The 26,914-nt window shown below is 38.0% G+C and overlaps 3 protein-coding genes and 1 long non-coding RNA gene across 8 annotated transcripts in view; 3 read left to right on the top strand and 1 right to left on the bottom strand.

Moving 5' to 3' along the window:
* The first annotated feature begins 2,897 nt into the window (after nt 1–2,897).
* On the top strand, nt 2,898–5,651 carry LOC121733083. 3 transcript variants are annotated; one of them, XR_006036496.1, is made up of 4 exons: nt 2,898–3,114; nt 3,342–3,618; nt 3,709–3,830; nt 5,348–5,651. It is a non-coding gene; the product is annotated as an uncharacterized LOC121733083 (long non-coding RNA). The 3 variants fall into 3 exon arrangements; XR_006036495.1 differs by lacking the exon at nt 5,348–5,651 and adding an exon at nt 4,457–4,751 and having other exon boundaries at nt 3,709–3,897; XR_006036494.1 differs by lacking the exon at nt 5,348–5,651 and having other exon boundaries at nt 3,709–4,111.
* A 2,650-nt stretch (nt 5,652–8,301) lies between these two features.
* LOC121733041 (actin-related protein 2/3 complex subunit 5-B) lies at nt 8,302–10,491 on the top strand. Its single transcript, XM_042123136.1, has 3 exons — nt 8,302–8,506; nt 10,023–10,095; nt 10,177–10,491. The coding sequence occupies exons 1-3, from the start codon at nt 8,367–8,369 to the stop codon at nt 10,414–10,416; spliced, it is 453 nt and encodes a 150-aa protein (XP_041979070.1). The 5' UTR covers nt 8,302–8,366; the 3' UTR covers nt 10,417–10,491.
* A 1,327-nt stretch (nt 10,492–11,818) lies between these two features.
* Nucleotides 11,819–13,039, top strand: LOC121733021. The gene is made up of 2 exons (XM_042123098.1): nt 11,819–12,132; nt 12,411–13,039. The coding sequence occupies exons 1-2, from the start codon at nt 11,974–11,976 to the stop codon at nt 13,008–13,010; spliced, it is 759 nt and encodes a 252-aa protein (XP_041979032.1). The 5' UTR covers nt 11,819–11,973; the 3' UTR covers nt 13,011–13,039.
* Nucleotides 13,040–16,453: 3,414 nt separating this feature from the next.
* Nucleotides 16,454–26,914, bottom strand: part of LOC121732903 (protein timeless) — a 33,076-nt gene continuing 22,615 nt past the window's right edge. For all 3 annotated transcript variants that reach the window (XM_042122936.1, XM_042122931.1, XM_042122942.1), the window contains 7 exons: nt 26,446–26,633; nt 24,897–25,348; nt 23,339–23,539; nt 22,606–22,780; nt 17,936–18,034; nt 17,484–17,645; nt 16,454–16,808 (listed from right to left, as the gene is read on the bottom strand). In XM_042122936.1, the coding sequence (XP_041978870.1) occupies nt 16,622–16,808; nt 17,484–17,645; nt 17,936–18,034; nt 22,606–22,780; nt 23,339–23,539; nt 24,897–25,348; nt 26,446–26,633 (1,464 nt within the window). In that variant the 3' untranslated portion in view covers nt 16,454–16,621. The remainder of the gene's footprint in view (nt 16,809–17,483; nt 17,646–17,935; nt 18,035–22,605; nt 22,781–23,338; nt 23,540–24,896; nt 25,349–26,445; nt 26,634–26,914) is intronic.

Below are 26,914 nucleotides of genomic sequence, written 5' to 3'. Positions count from 1 at the left end.
AGTTCTTAGCAAGGGAAGGCAAGTCATGACAGTAATTCATATACGGAAAAACATCTCCACTAAAAGCAGCATCTTTGGCCAAAGCATCCGCTTTTTCATTTCCAAGAATGCCGCAATGACTCGGTATCCAGACAAACGTAACAGATAAGTTAGCAACAATACATTTCTGCAAAAGGTTTCTAATTTGAATTATTATGGGAAAACATTTTGACTTAAACGTAAATCCATTTAATGCTTGAAGGGCACATAAAGAATCTGTAAAAATGACAGTTTTATTAAGTTTCGCTAGTAAAATGTAGTCGACCGCTTTAAATAGGCCATAACATTCCCCAGTGAATACAGAAGTTTGCGGCGGAAATTTGACTTTTTGGACTATGTTGTATTGGAGATGGTATATACCAACTCCAACACAATTATTATTAACGATTGATATTTTAGAGGCATCTGTGTAAATGTGATGCCAGCCTTCCCAATTATTGGTTGTTAAATAATTGAAAAATGGTTTTGCATAATACTTATCTGATTTTTTTATACCTATGTCGTAACGGATATCCGGATCCAAAATAAGGGAATCAAAGGAAGATTGAAACAAAGGATACACCGGTAATCTAAGTGTAGGGGCGTCAAAAAATGAGTATCGCACATAACTATTTACTAAGCAAGGGCGAGATTTGTGTAGCCAAAAATTATCCTTGTTTACTAAATCTAACAGTTTTTTCAGTTTCGGAATAAGAGGATGGTTTGAAAATTGCAAACAGCGAATGAAAAACTTGTCAGCCAGATATTGTCGCCTGAGGTAGAGCGGTGGTTCACCACATTCTACCTGTAATGCATTTATTGGGGAGGAAGCCATGGCTCCACAAATGATTCTCATAGCTTTTGCTTGAATCTTATCTAACTGTTTGAAACCAGCTACATTACAGGGTTCAAGAAGGAATGTTCCATAATCTAACACACTTCTAATCAATGCGTTATACAGTAATTTTAAGTTAAACGGATGAGAACCCCACCACACTCCTGATAGGCACCTTATTATGTTTAAAGTGCGTTCACACTTAGACGCAACATACTCATTATGAGCATTACCATTGAGTTTTGAGTCTAAAATTACCCCTAAAAACTTTGCCTCCTTGTCGACTGGAATTTGCATTCCATTATATTTTACCACCACAGGCGGAGGTAAGCGCATACGGGTAAATAGAACAGCGGTACTTTTATTAACTGAAAGATCTAATCCATTTGCATCTAACCATATTTTTAGTCTTGCTAGACAGCGCGATAATCGAATAGAGGCTCTTTCAATGGATTGGTCTATGATATAAATTGCTAAATCATCGGCGTATTGCAAAAGATATAATTCATCATCTACATACTCTATATCTGTTTCCAAATCTGAAGTCTCGCCAATAACTGCTTCCTCTAAATCTGATGTATAAATATTGTACAAAGGTGGACTTATTACTGCGCCTTGGGGAAGCCCTTTATCTACAACCCGCAATTCTGTTGACGTTTCATTTTGCAAAGGCAGAGCAATAAATCTTTCAAGTAATATGTTTATGATAAAATTACTTAATGTTATGGGAACACCTAATAAATGTAGCTTTCGTCGGAGTATATCTATTCTTACGTTATCATATGCTGCATTTACATCTAAAAAAACAGCTAAAACAGATTTGTTTTCTGTAAAAGCGATACGAATATCTGTGGTAAGAAGTGCGATATTATCTATAGTACCTTTTCCTTTGCGGAATCCATATTGACTTTTCGATATGAGGTTATATTTTTCAACATACCATTCTAAGCGATTCTTTACAAGATGTTCTGAAATTTTTAGTAACACTGACGATAGAACTATGGGACGATAGGAGGAAGCAGAAGAGGGAGATTTACCGGGTTTTAAAATGGGAATAACCTTCTGGGTTTTCCATGAATCTGGGATATTGCCTGTCAACAACATAGAATTAACTAAATCCAAATAATAACATAAAACTTCGTCGGAAGCGTGTTTAAAAAAGGAATATGGAATTCCGTCCATGCCAGGAGCCGAATCATTTAAGTTTGAGACAACACCTTTTAGCTCTTGAAGTGAAAAGAGCGCATTAAGGTCTTTAAGGTTAACTTCGCCTAAAGGTGATGGACGGAGAAGTGACACAGAGGGAGGTGCTAATCTCTTTAAAAAATCATTGGCTAGAGAGTCTGGCATAGGGTGAAAAGGGGGCTTGTATGCAGACCTATACCTTCTAATGCCGGCTCTTGATATAGGCGAACGCGTTGGCCAACGCGTCTGCAGACGCGTTGGCAGTGCGCTTGCAACGGCGTTTGTGAGTAATCCACACATAGGAAGGTCGTTCAGTATGCTTTGGATCGCGCCAATGTGCGGACGGATTCAAAATGGATGTTTAGTCGCTAACAGCTGCAGCTGTTTATTTATTCACAGCTTATAATTACTTTGTAAATGTGGACAAGAAAAAGTTTTTAAAGAGTATTCTGGAAATAAATAAATAAAAAGCGAGAAAACGTAACAAACAAAGAAATAAACTCACTTTTACATAATATTTTATAATATTAAAATAATATAAGTAATTATTTTATTACCTACTTATTATTTATTAAATTATTACATACAAAAATTATTACATATTATAATAATTATCATAATTATAACTCCGGGCAAACTGATCGCGCGGCCTATGTGTGGATGGAGCGCGAAGCTTGCGACAAATGTCCTTTGATCTTTTGCCGACATTTCCGACCCGCGCGGCAAGCTCGCAGATGCGTCGGCCAACGTCTAAATACCTACGGCCAACGCGCGAACGCCCGTTCTACACATTGGGCCAACGCGTCCGCAGACGCGTTGGCCAACGCGTTCGCCTATGTCGAGAGCCGCCATAATATTGTTCCAAACTATGGAAGCATGTGTGTCCGGGCTAATAGATTCGCAAAACTTTTTCCAGCTTGCGGACTTCTTTTTCTTAAATAATTTTTTCGCGTCGTTAACAGATTTACAATATATAGTGTAGTTTTCATATGTAGAATTATTGTTATAATTTCTTTCAGCCTGTTTTCTTTTATTTATAGCGGCTGAACAGTCAATGTCCCACCAAGGAGGTGATGGTATGTATTGCTTAGATGTCTTCTTAATAGGAAGAGTTTCATCTGCAGATTTGATTAAAGCAGATGCTAAAGCAGCAGCACAAACAGACTCATTTCCTGGTGATATACTAGGAAGAAGAGACAGTTTATTTTCTAGAGCATGATGAAACTTTTTCCATTCTGCATTTTTTAAATTATATTTTAATGATGAAGAATTAGTAGGATGATTCTGATTTTTATTTTTACAGGGGAGAGAAATGAGAATGGGAAAGTGATCACTACCGTGACTATATGATAAAACTGACCAATGTAAAAGAGATGATAGATTTGAAGTACAAATAGATAAATCGGGAGCACTATAACCCTCATTGGGTGCAGTATGCCTCGTTGGAAACCCTGTATTGAGAATGCATAACTTGTGGAAATCTAATAAATCTAATATTTCGAAACCCCATTGATTATTATTACTGCTACCCCAAGACAAGTGTTGAGCATTAAAATCACCAAGAATTATAAAAGGTTTTGGTAAATTGCTTATTAAATTTCTAATTTCTAAAAATATAGAATAGGATGGATGAGGAATATACAATGACACAAAACAGATGTTATTTACAGATGCAGCAATTATAGAGACATTGGGATTATGTAATGGAAGTGAAATATGTACATATGAATGATGATGGTTGATGAGTAAAGCGGTACCGCCAAACCCATCGGATCTGTCCTCTCTTATACAGGTATAGCCAGGAATCTTAAAAAGAGAATCTGGCTTGAGCCATGTTTCTTGAAGAGCAAAGACAATTGGTTTATATTTGTTTATTAAATGAGTAATTTCACTTTTTTTGCTCGCTGCACTGCGACAGTTCCATTGGATCAGATAATCCATAATGGGAGATGGTTTTAGGCTTGGTACTATTAATAGAGGCTACGTTGGACGGTGTGACTGATGTAGATATAATATTTGATTGAGTTAAGTAACTTAATATAGCTGATATCAATTCCGGTACTGAAATATTATTGTCGCTGTTTGCTATTAATGCTGAACCATTTGAACCCATTGGTGGATTATAGTCTTTAATTAAATTAAAATGGGCTGTTTTATCATATCCACTTATTGTCTTAGGTGGTGTCCTAGGTTGTCTAAACACAGTTTTCTTGTATGATTCTGTGGTTGTTTTATTTACAGAGTTATTTCTGGGTAAATTTTGTTTTTGTTGGTTTATGAAAGCTGGTGGAGAACTAGGAGAAGATAAAACAGTTGAATACAGTTTTGAGATAGGAGGGTGGAGTTTTGAAGCTTCAGCATATGATAAATTTTTGTGAGCCATGGATTCTTTAATTGATTTTTGTCTGTGAAACTCAGGGCAATTCTTACTAGTAGCTATATGGGAAGCTTGGCATAAACAACAAAACACAGAATCCTCATCTACTGAACATTTGTCACCCGAGTGACTCTGACCACAACGAAAACATCTGGGAGTCGATCTGCACTGTGACTTAACATGCCCATACCTACAGCAATTGTAACACTGTATGGTAGGGTAAATGTATAAGTCAACAGGCAAAGAGTTATAGCATATAAAAATTCTTTTAGGTAATGTTTGGCCATCAAATGTAAAAACTACTGACTCAGTATTAACAAACTGTGCAGTATTATTTACAACGCTTTTTTTCTTTAAACGTCTTAATTTTAAAATTTCCCCACAACCATAAGGCAGAGTAACGTTAGCCAGAATGTCATCCTCAGTCCAATCTGCTGGTATACCTCGAACCAAGCCTACTCGACAAACTTGGAAAGAAGGAAGGAAAACCTTGTAATTATTCTGCTTTAAATTTTCATTATTAATAAAATTATTGGCATCAGAAAACACTGAGAAGGATAATGATAATCTATTTCTGCCAATCCTTTTAAGGCTGCCGTTCTCCACATTTTTTATATTATTATTTTTAAGAAAACGACCAAATTCTACAGGATGTAAGGAGCAATTTCCGTTAGAAGTTGAAATCTCCTTTTGAATATGTACTATGTAGGGTGTAGAGTCAGTGTCTGTGTACAATAAACGACTAACACGGAGATTAGTCAAGCCCTGATGTTTCTCTATAATACCAACTCCTTGTGTTTCTTGGATATTATTTAAGCTTTCTTTGTTTTCTGTATCACTTAAACACAGGCAGTTGATATCTGGTTTAGTTTTATTAGGATTTTTCTTAATTTTCTTATTACATTTTCTGCAAATTCGTCTGGATGTTGCAGGGCGTTTGCGGTTTGAAGATGAATTATTATTAATCGAAGAGTCAGTGTCCATAGAAGAATCATTAATTTCTGTTGTCTGAACAGTTATAAATTGGCCAGCAGGGGGGCACTCCGGCCCCCCCGGGTCCACATCCATATTTACAAAATACTATATACAAGAGACTTACCAAAATGCGCAGAAAACAATAAAAACTAAAAGAAACTAAATAAATATAAAAAGAAAACTAACTAACTAAGATATTTACAATGAATAATTCGAAAAATTAAATTTTTCCAGAAAAAACACGACCGCCCTTTTTGGAGATTCCCGCGCTTTTTTCCAAATTACAAATTGAAATTATTGACATTTGACATCCTAAATTTGACAACCTCAGTTATGACTACTATTACTTATTCTATGGTTATGACAACGTGACAATGGCGTCTACTGTCATATTAAAAAAAAAACATTTTTTTATGGCAACTGGGTCTAAAGTTTAGACCCAGTTGCCATCAGCACGTAGCATCGGCCCCGCACGTCAGCTTATCCGACTCACTGGATCCCGTGCAGCAGCTTACAGTTCCGACTCACTGAGACTCACTGCAACAGTTCCGACTCACTAGAACTCACTGGCACTGGCGACTCAAGCGACAAGACTTCAAGATTCGACCTCCGGTCTTCGGGGGGGAAGTGATGTGGGCTGTGGCGGTACCCACAATTCGCCTAACATTCCTGCATCGCGCTATCCAAGTTTTCTGAGCGCGTCGGTATATATACGACAGCTGAATTGTAACCACGTGGGCTCCGGCCTGACCAACCTCGCTCGGTCGGATGATTTTCCTTTGTTTGGCCACCACATATCCCCACAATAATAATATTATTATTAATTATTGAAATTAAATAAAAATTTAAACTCATACAAAAACACAATTTTAGGTCTAATTTTGCTCTATAACGGTACGGAACTCTCCATGTCCGACTCACACTTGGCCGATTATTTTGTTATTAATATGCTTACATTTTTTGTCAATCGTAGTGATTTATTTGGACAGAAATATCGCATTGATTTGCTCACAAGGATTTGGTGATATTTACTATATTTGGTGATCATTTAATTTATTTGGTGTTAATTTACTATATTTGGTGGTAATTTACTATATTTGGTGGTAATTTACTATATTTGGTGATCACTTATACCTTCATGGGTGATCACTGATCAGTTACTTTATTTGACATTTGATTACAATTTGAAGTGTTATCATGACTAAAATATACTGGTATTATTGCAATTTTAGACTTTATTTTTTTGGTGTTAATTATCTTTTTTTGGTAAACAAGTTTAGGTGCATTTTTTGGTGGTCATTATATTAATTGTTCCCTTTAATTACACTAGCCAAAAACCACATGAACAACAGATGGCATTGGTTTGGGTTAAAACTAGCGAAATTAAGGGGAAACACTATTTTGGAATTCAGAACACAATGACACCAATTAGGCCATGGTTTTTTAAATTCAAACAGGCAAGTGAATGAGACTGGGACACTGTTGCATGCCAGTTTTCTTGGCCAAGATTAGGGTGAGAGATCACTCCTTATGTGAATGCGGCCTAGACGAGGGCACTCTAGACCACATTTTCTTCTCATAACCAAGGAACCAACCTTCCCTGTATGATATCCTCCTCCCTACCATTCCTCGCCCTATCAATCTATAATAAAATCTGTTTTGTCCTTTGTAAATACTTCATTTGTTGAAATATAATCAATGTTCATAATATAATCATACTAACAAAATAAAACTGTGAGGTGTATAGTACTAACTACTAACCCTAAATGTTTGTGCTTGTTTTAGATTTTCCAACATCCGTATTCCGTACGCGTCTCAAATTAATATGTACACACTTTGACATTGGCAACTCACTACGGGGCCATTTTTAAAAAGAAGAAGAACTGACAAGTGACAACTGACAACTCAATACTCACAAGTGACCAGTGTTGCCAACTTAGTGGAATTTCCACTAGATCTGGCGGTTTGGACGTACCTTTCGGCGGGAAAAATTTGGTTTTAGTGGCTAGTGGATTTCTTAGTGGATTAGATTATTAATTAAGTTAGTGGTAGCTTCGAAGTTAAACCACTAGTTTTTTTTATTATGTTTCTAACCCTTGAAAACGCACACTGGAAACTTAATTATATTATTATTATCTTTATTCGTTTTGCCGCATTCTAACGCTGATATAGAGCGATTATTTAGCATGATGAATGTTGTCAAGACTTTACAGAGAAACCGGATGAAGTTTGATCGCCTTTCTTTCGTGCAAGGTTGTAATAAGAACATAATACCAAATACCGTATTACAAAAATTAGAACTAAAGAAATTTATTCTTCACAAACTGAACAAGTAAATGACAATGATTCCTCTAAAGACGTTCATCTTTACTCTTTAGGAACCTACTTATACATAGGTACATAGGTAACTAAAGCTTTCTTTTTTGTAGTAACAAAAATAATTAATTCATAATAATATTGTATTATTTTCAAATTATATTCAGATAGGTTGTTGTTGTCTTTACGTTATTTAGTGGAATTCTGGTGGTTTGAGAGGTCATTACTGAGCCACAGAGGACGACCTCTGTGGCTCAGTAGTGAGCGCGTTGGTAGCTCAAGCCGGAGGTCGCGGGTTCGAGTCCAGCCGACGGAACAAAAAGTTTTCAAAGTTCCTGGGTCATGGATGTGTATTAAATTTGTGTATCATATAATAAAAATCTTAAATATATGTATAGTATAAAATTATTAAATATATTTCCGTTGTCTGGTACCTGTAACACAAGTCCTTCAGGGCCAGACTGACGTGGTGTGAAGCGTCCATAGATATTATATTATTATATTTAGGTTTTAGCGGTTTCTGGTGGTTTACGCTGCTTAATTTGGTGGGTTATTAAAAAAAAAGTTGGCAGCACTGCAACTTGCAAGTGACAAGTCACAACAAAAAAATTTTAGTGAAACCGAACCAAAATTAGTAAAATATTGTTTTTTATATTGATAATGGCCAAAAATACTTCCAGTTCTGCTTTTCGTAAAATCGATATCGATCAATACAATGAAGACAATTTCCGAGAAGATGAAGCAGAGCAATCTATACCAACTGGACCCGATGAAGCCGAAGTTTGCGCTTTACTCAATCAATATCCTTTTATAACGCACAAGTATTTTGTCACTTTACCGTAAATGTGTTTATTTATTTTCGAAAAACTCTAATTACACAATATTATTATGTTCATGTCAATTAGTTGAACTATATTTGACTAGGTACTTTATGACTCAGTAATGATGTGATAAAAGTAACCAATTATTATTAGTCATCGCGAAAATGTTGCCTTAACATGTATCATAACAGCCTGCCTGCCAAATTTGAAGGAAAAATAAAAAATAAAAACATCTAAACACTTAATTCAGGGGTTCCCAATATTTTTCAGGCTGCGGCGCACTTACAAGTCAATTTTTGTTACGGCGCCCGTCTTTATTACAAAAATATACATAAATAAACACCTTTAATAATGATTATAGTTAGGTTAAGCTAGTAAATAATTTTAAAAAAGTAATAAAACAAATATGTTAATCATCTGCCCGCTTTGTATAATTCATATTTAATTAATATTATAATTTTATTATATAATATTTGTATTTTGTGGTTATGGCGAATCGACTCACGGCGCCCCTCTTGCTTTTCCTTCAGCCCTGGTGCAGCGCACAGTTTGGGAACCCCTGGCTTAATTCATTCATTCAAATTTCGGCACTTCGTACGTGCATATAATCCGATGTCTAATAATAACTTAGGAATTCGTAGACATGTGAACACATCTTTATGATTATGAGATGTTGTCCCTCTAATTAATGAAGTTAAATCTATGAAATCAAAGAATTTTTTACTTTTATAAGTAGTGCAACAATAAAAATGTTTAAATAAAAGGTTTTTGTGTTATAAAAACTTCTTTAAATATGTTAAATATTACTTACTCATGTAAAAAAATGAAAAATAACCTAGTTGGTTGGTCACATAGTCACACTATGGATTGAAAATAATTGCTACTCTTGTTAATCCTTGAAATTATCTATATTTTTTAAATAAACAATTAAATATGCATTTCACTAGATTAAATAAACGAAGAAATCCATTTACTGCTGTATTTTTTTGTATTAAATTATACTTTACATTTAGTCGCACAACGGAATCTGTTTCGTCGAAAATTCGATTTTGTTTCAATAATATCAGAATAATATAACGTTTTCGGCGTTCTTTTTAACTTATTCCATTAGTTTAATATTTTTCCTTGTAGGTATATGACATTCAATTAAAGGTAAATAAATGACCTTAAAAAATATAGACATATTTTTGCAAGGGTACACGTTTTTTTGAAAATGCCCAAGTATTTTATTTAATTTTAATTCTATAATATTATGAACTATGCAATTGCGTCCATATTTTTTTTTATTAATGGGCAGTCAGTGTCTTACATCTCGCAACGAGTTGTAGGTAACTGTTGGACCTGCCATGAACCCTACGCATACTTTACTCACTACACACTTCAAGTCATTCAGCATAATATTCAATTTGCAATTATGTGTAGCAATTTTTAAAATAACAAATTTTAGGTTTGATGTTGGTATACAGTAATCTTTATTTCCTTACAAATAATATACAGGACGATACATTGATGCCCTCAAAAATGTACTCAACAATGCTCCACTTGGCTCTTCCAATCAAGTAGTCAAAGTATGTACTTATTATAATTTATATTTTCGCATCGATTTTGGAATTTTCAAACCCCTTATTTTAAATCTCCTTTTTTCACAGGATAGTGCACTGACACTTACATTAAAAGTCCTTCTTGCTATAAAATCTGCCCAAATAGAAGAAGCTGTGGGTAGTCTCTCCTTGGACGACATCGATATTCTCATGAAGTATATTTATAGAGGCTTTGAATACCCAACCGAAGGTTCCAGCGGACATCTTTTACTGTGGCATGAAAAAGCTTTTAATGTTGGTGGATCGGGTTCTATTGTAAGAGTACTTTCCGATAGATTGAAAGTATAAATATATCAATTAAATACACAAATATAACTGTTTTTTAAATAATTTTAATGTATTATAATATTTTAATCTTTACCATTCATGTTTTTTTATTTTATTCACCCATAACCCTTTTAAAAGTATGTGTCTGTCGACTGTAACATGTTAAGAAAGCTTTATTTTTATGTGACACCAAAAATTAATTCATATTTCTCTGATTATAATACATAAATTATAATATACTTACTGCGATTAAAATGAACATGCCTGCTTGACAAATTTAATTAGATAGTAATAACATAGACTAAGGAAAATATACGTAATAATAAGTCTCCTATTATTTCGCAAGACGCAGCCACAGTAAATATAAAGTTATAGCTTGCATCGTGCTGCCGACTATGTACCATCGAGGAAACGCCTCCGTGGTCTAGTGGTACAGAGCGCGGCTCTTGACTCGGAGGTCGTGGGTTCGAATCCCGCGTTGGAAACATGTTATTTCCAAGTTTGGTAAGGACAATGCAGGCTGATCACCTGATTGTCTGACAAGTAAGATGATCCATGCGTCGGATGGGCATGTAAAAAGTCGGTCCTGCGCCTGATCTCTCGCCGGTCGTGTCGGTCTTCCGTCCCACTGGGTTATGAGAGTAAAGGAATAGAGAGTGCTCTTGTGTACTGCGCACACACTTGGGCACTATAAAATTACTCCTGCGTAGCTGGCCTAGTATCAATGAAACCGGCCACCGTCACCGAAATCGGTGTGGGAGCTAGTAGTACCATCGAGGAAATTGATTCCTAGGCAGTTGACGGACCTACGTCATGTTACGTCGGCTTATGTCAATTCAATGTTAGCTGTGATTTGTGATCGGTCGGGTCACAGGCAGACAGGTGTTTGACTCGCGAGTCGCGACCGAATTACTTAGGATCGCCATCTGCCTCGGAATCAACTTCTCTGAGACTCTGATAGTACTTTTTGGTGTACATGTACTATCAGAGAAGTTGATTCCTATGCAAATCGGGGACCTAAGTAGTTTGGTTGCGTTACGTCAAACCCAGCTGACAGATCACAATTAACATTGAATTGACATATTCGACCAAATAACGTTGGTCTGTCAATTGCATAGGAATCAACTTCCTCGATGGTACCTACATATTATATATACTAAGCATAGTACTTATAGTAATTACTATATGTATACATGTACTCTGTACCATCAGGCGAACCGTTTGCTTGTTACCTAATTTTGCATCGCAAAAATGTTTACAATCACTGCATTTTTGTGAGTTGCAATCAGTTGCAAGTAGTTAGTGTGTAACTTATACAATAGTTATTATTACCTACTTATTAATCTCGTTTTTTAGTGTAAAAATCTTCTTTAGGTAAGCATTAACTTGTTATTATTTTCCTTTGACTATAGGCAACTAAGGCAACCACCAACCAGTTTCGGTTTTCGTCTAAATCAGTAATCTTTATTTAAAAAATTCACCTTCACCTATCCAATCTGGAGAGAACAACACTTCCTAGGAAGTAATCAGGGGTTACCCAATTAAGTCCAAGCCCCACTTCTGTCCTAACAATGGTGAATGTTTCGCACCTGCACTTCATCTAGGTACCTAATGTCGAGTAACCGAGCCTCTCTGAGCCGTAGAAAGGTGCCGTATAAAACTACCAGGTACAACCACACCGCGACAGTGCAATTTGATAGCTCGGTCCCCGCTCACTGTAAAGCAATGGATTCGCCGGTCAGTATCTGTTTATTTTTTGTTGTCTTCGGCGGTAACCGTAGTGAATGCTTCTGTATTGGGTTATATAAATTATTGCATAAAGAATTTTTTTGTTTTTAATATTACATAACAGCGTGCAGCGGCGATTATGTAAATGATACGAGATAAAAGTAAGACATAGTCGGGATAGGAAAGTACCGTCTAAAATCTAAACACTTGGCTTTCACTTTATTAGATCGAATGTTATGTGGTATCTGGACCCTGATTCAAAACTGATAACTCCATCATTTTTCCAGATTCTCATATTAGCAGTGTTCAGTCTGAGCATATGTTTAGGACTGACCGAGCATGGCTCCTATACTATTCCCGTGGAGGGATACGACTCGGAGCTGCAGGACCTCGGCGAGCACGTGGACGTGCCGGAGACCCCCGTGCGGGTCATCAAGATCACCAAGACCATCGCCGTCAAGGTGCCCGTGCCGTACCCGGTCAAGGTCATAGAGAAAGTGCCATATCCTGTCCACGTGAACAGGCCTTACCCCGTCCCCGTGCCGCAGATCGTCAGAGTGCCCCAGCAGGCGCCGAACCCGCACCACGAACAGCAGATCCAGCAGCACCAGGCTCTGGACGTCGCTCACGCCCCGTTCCAGAACATTCACGCCGGCGGGAACTCGTACCGGGTGCAGGAGGGGTCCCCGCACGATAGCCCGCAAACTGACGATCACTACGAGGTGAACACGGGCGACGGAGAGGGGTATAGCGGAGCGCTGCACGCGGACTACTCGGCCGACGGCTCGCCCGGCAGCTACTACGGCGGCTCCGATGACTACTCCGGTGACCAGGACGGTCATAACTCCAACGTCGCCTTTAAACAATTATTCAACTCGAAAAAATAAGTTTGGTAAACACTACCGTACACTTAATAGTAAAAAGGACAGTAACCTCGTAGAAGTTATTTTGTGTGTTAATATCAGATAGAAAGCTAATTATAAAAAACATAATTCTTTCTATTTGATAATGAAAATTATAACAAAATTTTAACATAGTTACTAACTAGTAACTACTCAGTAAAATGATACTAAGTAGGTAGTAAGTGTGTTCAATTTGTTGTTACAACTTTTTATTGTAAGCAGTATATTTTGTTGAAGCTATTGAATACTCTGGTTTATTTAGTTATTAGTGGTGTAAGTATTCTTTAATTGTTGTTATGTGTTGCTATATTGTTGTAGGTATACTCTAATAAATTATTGTTGTTGTTGTTGTTGTTACCTCGTTACCATTTACTTGTTTTATTGTGTACTTGAATAGCGCATAAAATGGTCTCAACCTCCAACCGATTTCCTATTATAGTCTGGCAAAAAACTGAAGAAATTAAAAAGTGGCAGCATCGTAGTGGCATCCTTTTTTCCGATTGATTTGAAAGGGATGCCACTACGATGTTGCCACTTTTTAATTTCTTCACTTTTTTCATCGAACCTTTTTTCCCAGGCTATTAATAATTAACGAAAAATTAGTCACGAATAATTAACGAAAAAAATGTATGCAACCAAACCAATATTTATTATTTGAAATACCCACAATAAGTATTGGCATCTTCAAAATAAGCTATTATTAATTAAGGTGCCAGCGAGCGACATGAAGCAACCGCGACGACGTGTCGTAGCGACACTACTATTTTCTATGTATTTCTATGAAAATGAAATACCCTCCGCAGCTAGCGACACTTTTCATAGAAATACATAGAAACCAGTAGTGTCGCGACGACACGTCGTCTGCTGCCGCTTCATGTAGCCATGTAGCCGCCTTCCAACTTGTACCTTAAAGTTTAAGTAAAAAAAAACATTGTTATTCGGCACATTTCTTTTAATTATAATAAAATCTGTAATAATAATAATTATCCAAACTAAATTTATCAAACTTTTTAAATAATATCTTAAAAATAACAACATATTATATGTAGAGAGGTAAATAATTACTATTGTTATAAGTACTTTGAACTTTGTTCGTTAGTACCTTTAGGAGATTTTATTGGAAACAACAGCTAAAAATGCCCTAAAATTGTTTCTTTAGAATATTTATTTATGTAACTCTTAAAATTGCAGGAAACTGTTACCAGAGACCAGATATGTTACCCAAATAAGACATAATAATATTATGTAACAAAAACGTATACATGTTATATTAGACTACAATTAACCGTTTGTAAGTTGTAAGACATTATCAATTATGATTAGCAACATAGACATAATATCATCTGGTCCATAATCTTAATCTATCAATCCCCAAGCGGCAGCCGACTGCCGCATAACAATTGAAAATCTATTGTGTCTGCAATACCCACGATGGAGGTGTTAATAAACCAACTATTGTTTTTTTACTAAGACTGAGTTGCACCAGAGGTTTTTTTTTTTTATTAAATAAGGGCGCAGACGAGCAAACGGGTCACCTGATGGTAAGCAACTACCGTCGCCCATGGACACTCGCAAAATCAGAAGAGCTGCAGGTGCGTTGCCGGCCTTTTAAGAGGGAATACGCTCTTTTCTTGAAGGTTTGCAGGTCGTATCGGTCCGGAAATACTGCTGGTGACAGTTCATTCCAGAGTTTTACAATGCGCGGCAGAAAGTTACGCGAAAAACGCACTGTGGAAGACTGCCACTCATCAAGGTGATGAGGATGGTATGTTTTTCGCGTGGGACGATAGCGAAAAGTTGCAGGTGGTATGATTCCGAACAATTCCTCAGAGCACTCCCCGTGATACAACCCATAGAGGATGCAGAGTGAAGCTACATCTCGGCGTAATTCCAGGGGTTCCAAGCTGTTTGAAACACTAAGGTGTGGTTAAAGTTAAATTTGAAGTTAAATTTATGGTTATAGTTAAGGTAAATTTAACTTTATCCTTAACTTTGCCCGGAAAAATTGACAGATGACAGCTGATTCAACAAAGTTATAAATGCACGTAGGCGGAGGCGCTGCTGGTAAAGGAGAACTATCAAAAATGGCGGTTTTTGTATGAAGACAGCGTTAGTTCCTTTTTTCGCCACATGCATTTAAAACCTTGTCGAGCTCTATGGTTATTGTTAAATATAGCGTCTTGATGGCGTCCACTTTTAACTTTAAGATTTGACATTTTGCATTGTAGTTAAAGTAAAAAATTAAATTAAATTTACAGCTAAAGCTTTAAAGTTAAAGTTGGTGCAACCCAGTCTAAGTATAGTAGAGCAAACCATCCTTGTCATTACTGTAATCGTTGGCATTTCTCCCAATTATAACTGGGACCATAAAATTTAATTTCCTATTAGTGTAAGTATGTACGTAAATCTTTTGATACTAATTTGAAAATACTTTGTAAATAAATCTGTCTAAAATAGTACTCACATACATAGCTTTTTATAGATTTTTTATCGTATATTATGTATAAAAATATAAATTAATGTTTTAATCTCTCAACAGATATTCTTAATTTTTTCCTGGTAAGTAATTACATTTTTTTACCAGATTTTTTAATACATAATAAATTGTATTTAATAACATTTTATGTGTTTTGTGATAGGCGCAAAATTTTACGAATAACAATTACATACCTACTTAATTTGTAGATTTTATGATTAGGATGTAAATATTTGTACATTTTGTAATTCTACGGCCAGACCAAGGCCAGGCCGTGCCTAAACTAAACAAGTAAGTTCTTGTGATTTATTATTACTGTTGGTAACAAATAATTACTTTTGGTAGTAGGTACATCATATGCGATAAACTAGTTATTTTCAAGAAATAAAATCTTTTAAAGTAAAAAATTAATCATAATCATAGTCATCTCGACACGTAGTAAACGATTGAGATATATTATTACGTCGTTTGATCTTATGAAATCGATTTTATTTTAATAAAATCACTGCTCATATCTACAACTTTGCGATAAATGCATTATCTAATTCTAACATTACACTTATAATCAAACTATAAAAACTAATGTCGGTTGGAGACTATCTGACTCCAACCGCGCTTACATGTTAAATTCGACTACATTATTGGCAACTATTACACTAAAATACCCTAACATCGTTAAAAAAGAACGCGATTTCGTAGCAGATTACCTACAGGAAATACGCGCGCACAATACGTCATGTTGTAGCTAAGTAAGATTCTAGATATCAGTTATCACTAAAACAACAAAGATATGAACGTCCAATGTAGTCAAAGAGAGATCTGATATGTATCAACTTTATATTAAACACACTTCATAGCAAAATTATACTTAATAAGTCTTGTTAAAAATAAGTGGATAGCTAACGTTTTACTTTGCTTTGCGATTTTTACATAAAATATTTTATGTATTTTTATTCCTAATTTATCGATATTCCAGGATCATATAACGCTTGTGGACAAATTATCTCCTAGTAATTCGATAGCTATAGTAGCAATGTTTTTATCATCTCTCTCATTTAGGTCTCTGTCAGTATCTGTGAGCCATCGGACAAAAATAATTCTCTTATTCGCGTAGTAGTTCCTACAGCGGCCTCACGAACTGGACGCGCGGGCGCTTGGGCGCGAAGCACTCGAGGTCACTGCAGCTGCGGTCGTCATCCTGCAGCTTCATGGGCGAGCCGGGCCGCGACGCGATATCCGACTTGTCGTCCTCGTCGGACACGTACATGCGCGTCAGGTCCGACGCCACCGACGCCGTCTCGCACACGCTGAAATTGCGTTATGGAAAATAATTTATTAAAAACTATACCAGCGCCCCCCCGCTCTGGTGCGTTTCGTCGTCGGAGAGAAGTAGCAGATTGTCAAAACAATGCATCCGACCCGACGACGCAACGCATCAATACGCATATCATGTTTGTTTGACATGCGAAGGCAACGATTTGACTCGTTGCGTCGCTCTAACCTGCTTCCGAAAATGCCAACGATCAGCAGGCCCGGATCTAGGGGGGGGGCGAGAGGGTGCACGTGCCCCGGGCGGCAAAGATCCCGGGCGGCAAAGATTGGGGGGCGGCCGGAGGCCACCTCCCAATCTTTTGCTGCTTTCTTCACCGCCGCGTGCGCTACCGGTGGCCCACCGCGCTACTCCGTCAATGTTGTTTCTCAGAATTCTATCTGTTGTTAAAAGACTTGGAGGCGTCCCTTGTCACCAGGGACCTCGGCCTGACTTCTCATCACCACCACTTCAATTCAACAAAGTTCCGTAGAACTCGTTCTGCGGTTAAAACCTATGTGACCATGAAAATTATTACCTATTTTTGCTTGGAGGGCGGCAAATTGAGAAATTGAGATTGCAGGCCCGGATCTACGTTTTAAAAAGGGGGGACCTTTTTAAAACGTAGATCCGGGCCTGCAACGATGCCATAAATAGGACATTGTTATGATACCTGTTGTTGTTACATTCGAAGTCAGTCTGCACGTCGAGTTTATCGTCAGGAGGCGGGTCCTCGTCGGCCTCGCCCAGCGAGCTCCCCGCCCGCGAGCTGCTCGACCGCACGCACTTGCTCGACTTCGCCTGCTCCAGATTTATGTTTGTCTCAACGATCGACCTACAAATAATTATTCTATAAGTTACAATAATGTTTACTTTGGTTCAGTTACGTACACTTTTTCTATTGTTTTAAAAATACATCTTTATATCAAAGCGTTCGACTATGGTGGGTGCTTATAGATTACTGGTGAAAATGGCGATAACGGGGGTTATAAACAGCAACTAAGATACCTAGACAACATCGTAACGACACTTTTTGTGTCTGGGGTTAAAATAAATATGCTATCATCACTAGATTGAAAATGAAAATTTTTGAGACATAATTTGTGAGTTTTGCAAGCGACTCACGTTTCTAAATCCAGCGTAATTGTATACTCTTGAGCTTTTTTGACCAAATCCAGCCAGTTAGGTTTACTTGCTTGAACCGGGTTGAAGGATGATCCAGGCCTATAAAAAATGTTTATGTAATAAGTTGCTATGGCAACTATTATGACATAGTATTATGTATATTTACTAGTTTTGCATAAAATATTAACACACATGCCTACAAAGTTTCCCGTCTATAACCTTTCTTGCATCGTAATACCTCTTACCCTACGAATAATAAAAACTAAGGAAAAGTAACTCCGTCAAAAAACATGCTCTACAATACTTGTCAACCAACCAGGAGGCTTTGCTGACAGACTTAGACGTGGGAAACCTGCCCGAGACAACCGGCGAGAACACCGTGCACACGGTCACCGTGCTGGCCACAAAATTAGGCGTGCAACTGAGTAGTGCCGACATCGTATTCGCCGAGCGGGTCGGCGCAGTAGAGCGGTCCCCGACGGGTGACGTCACCGCGGCGGAGGAGCGGCGTGCGCGGCGCATCGTGGTGCGGCTGGCGCGTCGCGACCTACGCGACGAGCTGCTACAAGCCGCCCGTGTGCGCCGCACGCTCAGCAGCACCGACCTGGGCGCGCCCGGGGCGCCACGCCGCGTGTATGTCAACGAGCGGCTGACGCGCGCTAACCGCGCGTTGTTTCACCAGGCTCGCGAGGAGTGTCGACGGCTGCAGTGGCGGTACTCGTGGACAAAACGGGGTCGCATCTTCGTGCGCCTAGCTGACGGGAAGCCGGTACATGCAATTCGAACCGAGGCGGACTTGACTCGTGTTTTTAATTCAGCTAACGTTGGCTAAAAATATGTCCCCTCTATATTATCTCTATCTACATATCATAAATACTATTTTATTATTTTTTTATTTACTGCTTTACTCACGAACTTTTTATTCTTCTGTTATTCTTTCACCTGCAATATATAAACTCTGTCGGCGACATGCAACTTTATTAACTAGGTACATTTTAAATTCTAAGTTCATATCAATATTTATAGCTTTTACAATAAGATTTTTGCAATATAAAAATATAAAATTAGGTCTACTAAACCCGGGATCACTCTGTAACAAACATGACGAGTTCATCGCTGCATTAGATCGCCACCATGTTGACATCCTCGCCATCAACGAGACCTGGCTTCGGGCGGGTGAGGAGCTCCGGGCGCCGGCTCCTGCGGGCTACACGCTCCGCCACAGGCCGAGGCCGGCCGGCACGGGACGCGCGCGGGGAGGCGGGGTGGGCTTTTACATTCGCCGCGGAATTACTATTAAAGTGCTCGATCACCCGCAAGATCAAATAGTAGAGCAAATGTGGCTTTCCACAAAACTAAATAATATTAAATTTATTATAGGTACCGCCTATCGTCCCCCGTGGCTTAACGTTGACAGTTTTCTACATGCTATTACCGATTCAGTAAGCTCATTTTCCGGATACGATCACTTGGTACTCCTTGGTGATCTGAATATCAACTTATTAGCGGTGCAAGATCTGAACACCAAAAAATTCACTGATTTCCTAAACTGCCTATCTCTTCATCAATTTGTTAACGTCCCAACCCATTTTACAGACCATTCAGAATCACTAATTGACACCATCTCCTCGGACTACAATTTGAACAACATACTCGTGAATCATATCCCTGCTTTAAGTAATCATGCACTAATTACTTGTGAACTAAATTGCAAAAGGAGTAAAATAGACAAGAAATGGATCTGTTACCGACCAATGAAAGATATTAATGAACAAAACTTTGATAAAGATGTGAAAGATATCAACTGGGAAGGATTAATAGAATTTAACACGGACATTGACAGTCTTGTCACTAGCTTTAACGCATATCTTACCATCCTATTCGACCGTCACGCGCCATATAAATATACTTACATTCATCAACGGAATTACCCGTGGATAACAAATACTATCAAAGAAATGATGAGGATTCGTGACAAAGCCAGGTCCACATATCAGAGAACTAAAAAGGAAGCCCACTTATCATTCTATAAAGAAATGAAATCCTTGGTATCCTCAGCACTATATAACGAAAAGGTAGCATACTTCGATAAATATATTAACAACAATTCTAACAAACCGCGTACACTGTGGAAACATATCAAAGAAAATATTGTAGACTTTAAAAATAAAAATCACACTCTACCAACCTGCTTAAATGACCCCATATCAATCAACAACCATTTCACAAACATACCACAGTTACAAAACAAAAACCTATCAACTCTCACATATTACGAGTTTCACAGGTTTAATGACAAGACATTTTCCTTACAGACAGTTAGTGAAAATGCCGTCCTTAATGCTATCCGCTCAATAAACAACAACGCAAAGGGTATAGATGATATTAGTTCAGAAATGATACTATTAACACTTCCACATACTCTGAAAACTATAACACATATGATCAATAAATCCATAGAATCCTCTACTTTCCCCGAATTATGGAAGACAGCAATCGTTAGACCTTTACCAAAAAAACCAGATCCAACTTCACTTTCCGACCTTAGACCGATTAGCATTCTCCCTTTTTTATCTAAGGTACTCGAGAGAATAGTCAGCAAGCAATTGGTAGAGTTCCTTGAATCCAATGACATACTTCCTAAAAAACAATCGGGGTTCCGCAGGCAACATAGCACTACCACTGCACTTTTTGATGTAATCGATGATATTCTGAAAGCATCGGATGAAGGAAAAGGAACTCTTTTAGTCCTGTTGGATTTCTCTCGTGCTTTCGACACCATAAACATCAATTTACTCCTCTCTAAATTAGCTTATTACGGTTTTGACCCTGATACAATTAAATGGTTTGAGAGTTATCTGGTCGGTAGGTTGCAGAAAGTACTCACTCAAAATTCCAACGGTTCCACTAACTTTTCAGATCCTATTGCGCTAGAATGTGGAGTTCCACAAGGCTCCATACTGGCCCCAATCCTCTTTATCCTATATGTTGCAGATATGACTGATAGTATTAAAAACTCAAAATTTCACATGTACGCTGATGATCTACAAGTATATATTAATTTTAAACCACAGAATACGCAAGAAGCTGTCCAATTGCTAAATGATGATCTTAAAAACCTGGTAAAAAAATCAAGAAACCACGGCCTCATCCTAAACCCTCTCAAATCCAAACTTCAAATTCTAGGTACAAAACAACAAATAAAGCTTACACAACAACACCAACCAGTAATAAAAATACAAAACAATATCCTGGAACATGTCACTATTACTCGAAACCTAGGACTCCTAGTAGATAGTGAATTAAATTTTGAAGAACATGCATTGCATATAGCCCGAAATTGTTTTTACAGACTAAAGGTGATTTACGAAATACGTCAATTCATTTCCACAGAAGTCAGGGTAAAGCTCTGTGAAGCATTGATTCTATCAAAATTAAATTATGCCGATACAGTCTCTGCAGGCTGCCTCTTGAACCGTAGCAAAAGAATACTACAACGAGTACAAAACGCTTGCATCCGCTTCTGCTTCCCTGTCCCACCTAGAGGTCACGTAACTCCCTTCATAAATAACGCCAATCTGTTAAAAATGGAAATACGTCGGCACTTTCATCTCGCTACACTAATGTTTGGCATCATTAAATCTCGCCATCCCTCATACCTATACGAAAAACTCGTATTCTCCAAGCGAGATGCTAGAAACCCCGACTTACTCATATTCCCCACTTACACGAAGTCAGCTTTTCGTGGCAGTTTCAGATACTCTGCTACAAAATGTTGGAATAATATCCCACCACCCCTTAAAACTTGCATCACCATTGGAGTTTTCAAACGTAAATTAAAGGAATATCTTTTAAATGAACAAAAAAATTCTGCATAATTTGAAATAACCTCCCACAGCTTCCTGCCACTAACTTATATTTTTACTTACCAAAATAAGAAAAAAAATTATCACGATGTAGAAAACTTAAATAACCTAGCATTTAGTGTGTCGCACCTATTCTATATTATAATATTTTATCTATGTTGTTAGTTTGCTAATTATTAATAAATAACCAAAATATTATACCTAAGATGCTGTATACTGTACTTAGATAACTTTTATAATTATGTTAATGTCACCAATGCCTTCAAGAGTTGTTTTATTATAAACTTATATACATACTTATTTTTTAAAGTAGCTTTAAATACAATAATATTTTGTTACATTATGATTAGTAAGGATTTTTATAATTTTTATGTTTTTAAGTAAAAGTAAGGTGTCCATTGAAAATCAGCGTTGCGGATCCGTTCGCAACATTGCTGAATGGGAACCAATTTGGTATTACATAGGATAGTATTAGTAGTTAAGAATTATTTTTGTAAGATGCTAAATACCAAATAAATTTATTTTTCTTTCTTTCTTTCTTTCTTTCAAAAATGTGTACCAGGTACACATTTCAATATATTTGCAATATTTAGGTGGCCTTGAGCGGTATTAAAGTAATAGTATGGGAATTACGTTTCCTTAGTTTTTATTATTCGTAGTTACTACCCCTTACTAATTAACAAACTGTGACAACGAATAAGCTGCACCATTGGACCAACCATCTGACAAGGAAAAATCTTTGTACAACTTTAGCGCTTACACAGCTATCAAACACATATTTTGGTTATTATTTTAAGATCTTACATGGGAGTGAAGTTGAGTATGTTGGCGAGATGTTTCTCCTTGTGTACTTGGTAGTGGTTGTCTACGGCGGGCAGCATGTCCGCGGCCTTGCTCGCGCCCACCGCCGGCGAGTAGCCGCGCCTCGACTTCTGAATACTGCTCTGTGATATGTCGCTCAGGGAGAATTTCAGCGTTGCTAAACCGAACGAGATAACAACATCAAATTATAAAAATCGGTCCACAAACGGCGGAGTAAGGGCTCCCCCACACAGGCACGTTATTATCGGTCGATAATATCGTATGCGTTATTAAGATATCTGTTTTCAGTATATTTTGTATTAGGATGGTCAGTTAGTTACACACTGCTGAGATAAAAACGCCGCAAATCGCAATGGAAGTAGCAACAGATATCGCAATAACGCATGCGATATTATCGACAATAATAACGCGCCTGTGTGGGGGAAGCTTAATCGTTCACAAAAAATATATCCACAGCTGAACATCGAACCTCTTCCTTTTTTTAGAAACCGGTTAAAATAGGTTAGCAAATAATAATTATTATTATTTTTCCGAAGACCATCATAGAACTAGTATAAGTTAATTAACTTGAAAATGTAACTTAACGGACTAGGCAACAAGCTCGTAATCTTCTGTAAATATATTGATTACTTGCCTACATTACTATAGGTATTATTATATATCACATTTATTATTACTAAAAGTAAAAACTTAAATATCCATCTGATATACTCACAGGGGTCTATGGGCGTGATTTTTCCAGCGACTTCATACAAGACGTCGGCCGTCCAGAAGTTGGGTATCCGTATGAACAATTTCCCGGTGTCGACCGGCATGAAGAAGCCCAGCTTGTGTATCAGCTGCAGGAACTTGAGGTCCCTGCAGATCGCCGCCTGCTGACAGTTCCACGGCACCAGCGGCACGGACTGATTGAAAACTAAACACGACATACACTCCAATTAGTATCTAATATATAAAATTCTCTGAAACGGCTCGACCGATTTTCGTGAATCTTAGCGAGCATATCGGCTAGGGTTGAGTATCGGACAACATCTACTTTTTATATTTGTAAGTGCATTTGTTGAATAAATAATAGTAAATTATTACAACTCGAGACTGACGGCGACCATTGTTTGTGTGACGGCATAGCGATGGACGTTGCCATGGTGACACACTTATTTAGTCACTTGAATAAAATAATGGCAAAACAACATTTGCCGGGACAGCTAGTTAATACTAACATTAAAAGTATATTCAGAGTTGTTGTTGTGTGTGAGTGCTGTGAGTCAAAGTCGATACCTAGGCAGATGCCGGACCTACATACTTTGGTCGCGTTACGTCAAACGGCTAGCGTTGGATCGCGATTAATATTGAATTGACATGAACCGACCAAATGATGTAGGTCCGTCAACTGCCTAGGAATCAATTTCTTCGATAGTACAATTCACAAAAAATAATATTAAAGGAATGTGCGTACGTAATTCGATTAACTGGGAAGCGGCAATATTACCTACTTCCCTTCAATACAGGGTGCAATTAAACCTTCCTGCCATTTTTTTTTCAGGGCTTAGGTATCATTAGGAAAAAATTGAGTGTTATTTTTTTTCATTGACATATTTTATCCCATTTAAAATCGTTGCAGAACGGTCACTCGCGGCGCGGGGGAATGAGCGGGGGTGGACGGAGGAACGCGCGCGCGGGGGCACGTCACGCGCGGCTGACGCATCGTGTCCATTAATTTTAGTGTTTTTTAGGATAACTTTCGGAAGCTATTTCTCAACATTTTAGTACTGAGTGATTATGAAAGAAAAATAGCGTGTACTTTTATTTTTAATAAGGATCAAAATATCAAAATTTGGCAGGAAGGTTTAATTGTACCCTGTATAAATATTAAGTTCTTGTTTTTTGAATTATTAATGAATGAATATTCTAATTAAACAAACTATTTAACAAAATATAAATTGGTCGCTGTTAAACATTTGTGTATTAACCCACAAAAATTGGTGTTGAATGATGAATGCAGTCTTGTTCTAAATGATCCAAAGCACATGACTGCATTCATATCTCAATGCGTAATTTTTTTGTGGGATCATACACAAATGCTTAACAGCGTCCAATTATAAATACAAAAGGCGGCTTTATTGCTATGCAGCAATGTTGTCAGGCCTACTCACGTCAAAATACAGTGCGTTAAATTATTATCATTCATTTTACACATACGGAGAAAGAGAGGGAAAACGTAATTATTACGTAAGTGTAGACCTACGGCAACAAAAACCAAAAAAAAAACTCACTCAACGCGTGATACGGCACAGGCGACACGACCGGCTTCGGTTCGAACGAGTCAAACTTCGTACTGGTGTCCGTGGACTCGTCGAAGGTCCTCAGCGATTTCTTCTCCAGGTAGATCTTAGCGTAGCACGTCTCCAGCAGCACCGTCTGCACCCAATGGAGGAACTTGGCCTTGCCGTCTTGGGCCAGCTGGTCGCAGAGCTTGCCGATCTCGTTGTCGCGGGACTTCCTCGTGTCCTGCAGCTGGCGGCTGGACTCCGCGTCCTTCTTTAGAAGACTTTCGTACTCCTCCTTGTTGATCACGTACTGGTGGAACAGCTCCTTGACGATGGCCTCGCCGGTCTTCACGATGCCGTCCTCCTTGAACAGGTTGACGATCTCGCCGATGACGTTGGGCTTCGTCTTGCACTGCATGTAGAACCAGCTCAGCGACGACAACTCGCTCTCCGACCAGCTGAAATTGTATCGTATCGATAACTTTATTGCGCATGTCCAAATCATGTCATGCCATGACAACGTCACCAACAAGCCACTGACCTCCATTATACAAGTACGCTGGACCTATGATAGCCACTTTTTTGTGCCTATTTGAAGCGGAATCAGCGACCCCAGTAAGAGGGAAGGGAACTAAATTTGACGTAACTTGCAAATGGCCGCTCAATCGCTATTGGTTGTAGAAACCAAAGATAATATAATGACTACGGTGGTAGAAGCTAGTATTAGTTCCAAGTACTCCCACTACTGCTATCGGCGCCAATATGGCGACTTTCAAACGTCATTTTACGTCAAATTTAGTTCCTATCCCTCATATTGGCGGAGCTGATTCCGCTTCAAATAGGCACAAAAAATAGCTGTCATTTCAAAGAGTATCATTAGTCCAGCGTACTTGTATAATGGAGGTCAGTGGGTCAAGATGTAAACACTTGGCGTTGCCATGGCGTGACATGATTTGGACATGCGCAATAAAAGGTTTTGTGGCATCGTCTTCTGACGCTCGGAAAAAAGGATCATTGCCCAACAATGACGAAAATTTCTATGCGCATTATCACTTTGGGAGCACTGTAAATATTGTGTTATCTCTTACATTCTTTTAAATATATTTTACGAAAGAGATAACGTTTAATTAACTTTAACCCAGGTCTGCGCAAGTGGGCCTTACACAGTTAATCCCTAAGCTTTTAAATTATTTACGTAGCGGACGACAGTAATCATTTACAATTTATATAACAATATTAGACGCAATCGAATAGCATAGTCGAAATACAACGCCAGAAACGACGCTGTTGATTCGCTCCTAAATATGCGTCAGTGCATTGAATATAATATGGCCTTTCACCTGACGTTCAGAACGTAGGCATACATACTTTGTTATCTTTGAAGGGTGTAAAACCAGTAGCGGCGTTAGAGGGGGGGGGGCGACGCTGGGCGACCGCCCAGGGCGCCAGATATAAAGAGGCGCCAATTTTTTCAGCACTACCAGCACCCTGGGCACCGAAGAAATCTCGCCCAGGACGCTGGTGGTGCCGGCCCTGCGTAAAACGCTTAACTTACTTATCCTTAGTGTAGGACAGAACGGACTTTCTATCCAGCGTCGCTATCTCGGCATCGTCGGTGTTATCTTTGTGTTTCTTGTCCTCTGGGCTTTCTGCCTCCAGACGCATGTTGCTGCTATTCAAGTAAAGCTTGTGGGGCTTCTTCACAAAAGTGTTGATGGCATACTCGATCATATCCGACCAATCCTAGAAAATAATCCAGTAAAGTTATAGTGATAATAAATTACCCACCGATTACCAAACGAGCCATAAAAAACACGTTAAATTTTTAAGATTCTGTTGTTAAAAATTCATTTTAATTTAAAATGATGAGTTACTAAATATATATTTTTTTATTAATCAAATAATTTTAACATGCTTAAAAATGTTTTGATGGAAGTTTCTAAGAAACATGTTTAATTAAAGTATCTGATTCGTCTAACTGTAATGAGTGTGGTATGGTTGAGGATGTTCATCATTTGTTACTG

The sequence above is a fragment of the Aricia agestis genome, chromosome 1, assembly GCF_905147365.1.
Source record: "Aricia agestis chromosome 1, ilAriAges1.1, whole genome shotgun sequence".
In the NCBI taxonomy this organism is placed as follows: Eukaryota; Metazoa; Arthropoda; class Insecta; order Lepidoptera; family Lycaenidae; genus Aricia; species Aricia agestis.
This window is presented reverse-complemented; position numbering and strand designations above follow the sequence as displayed.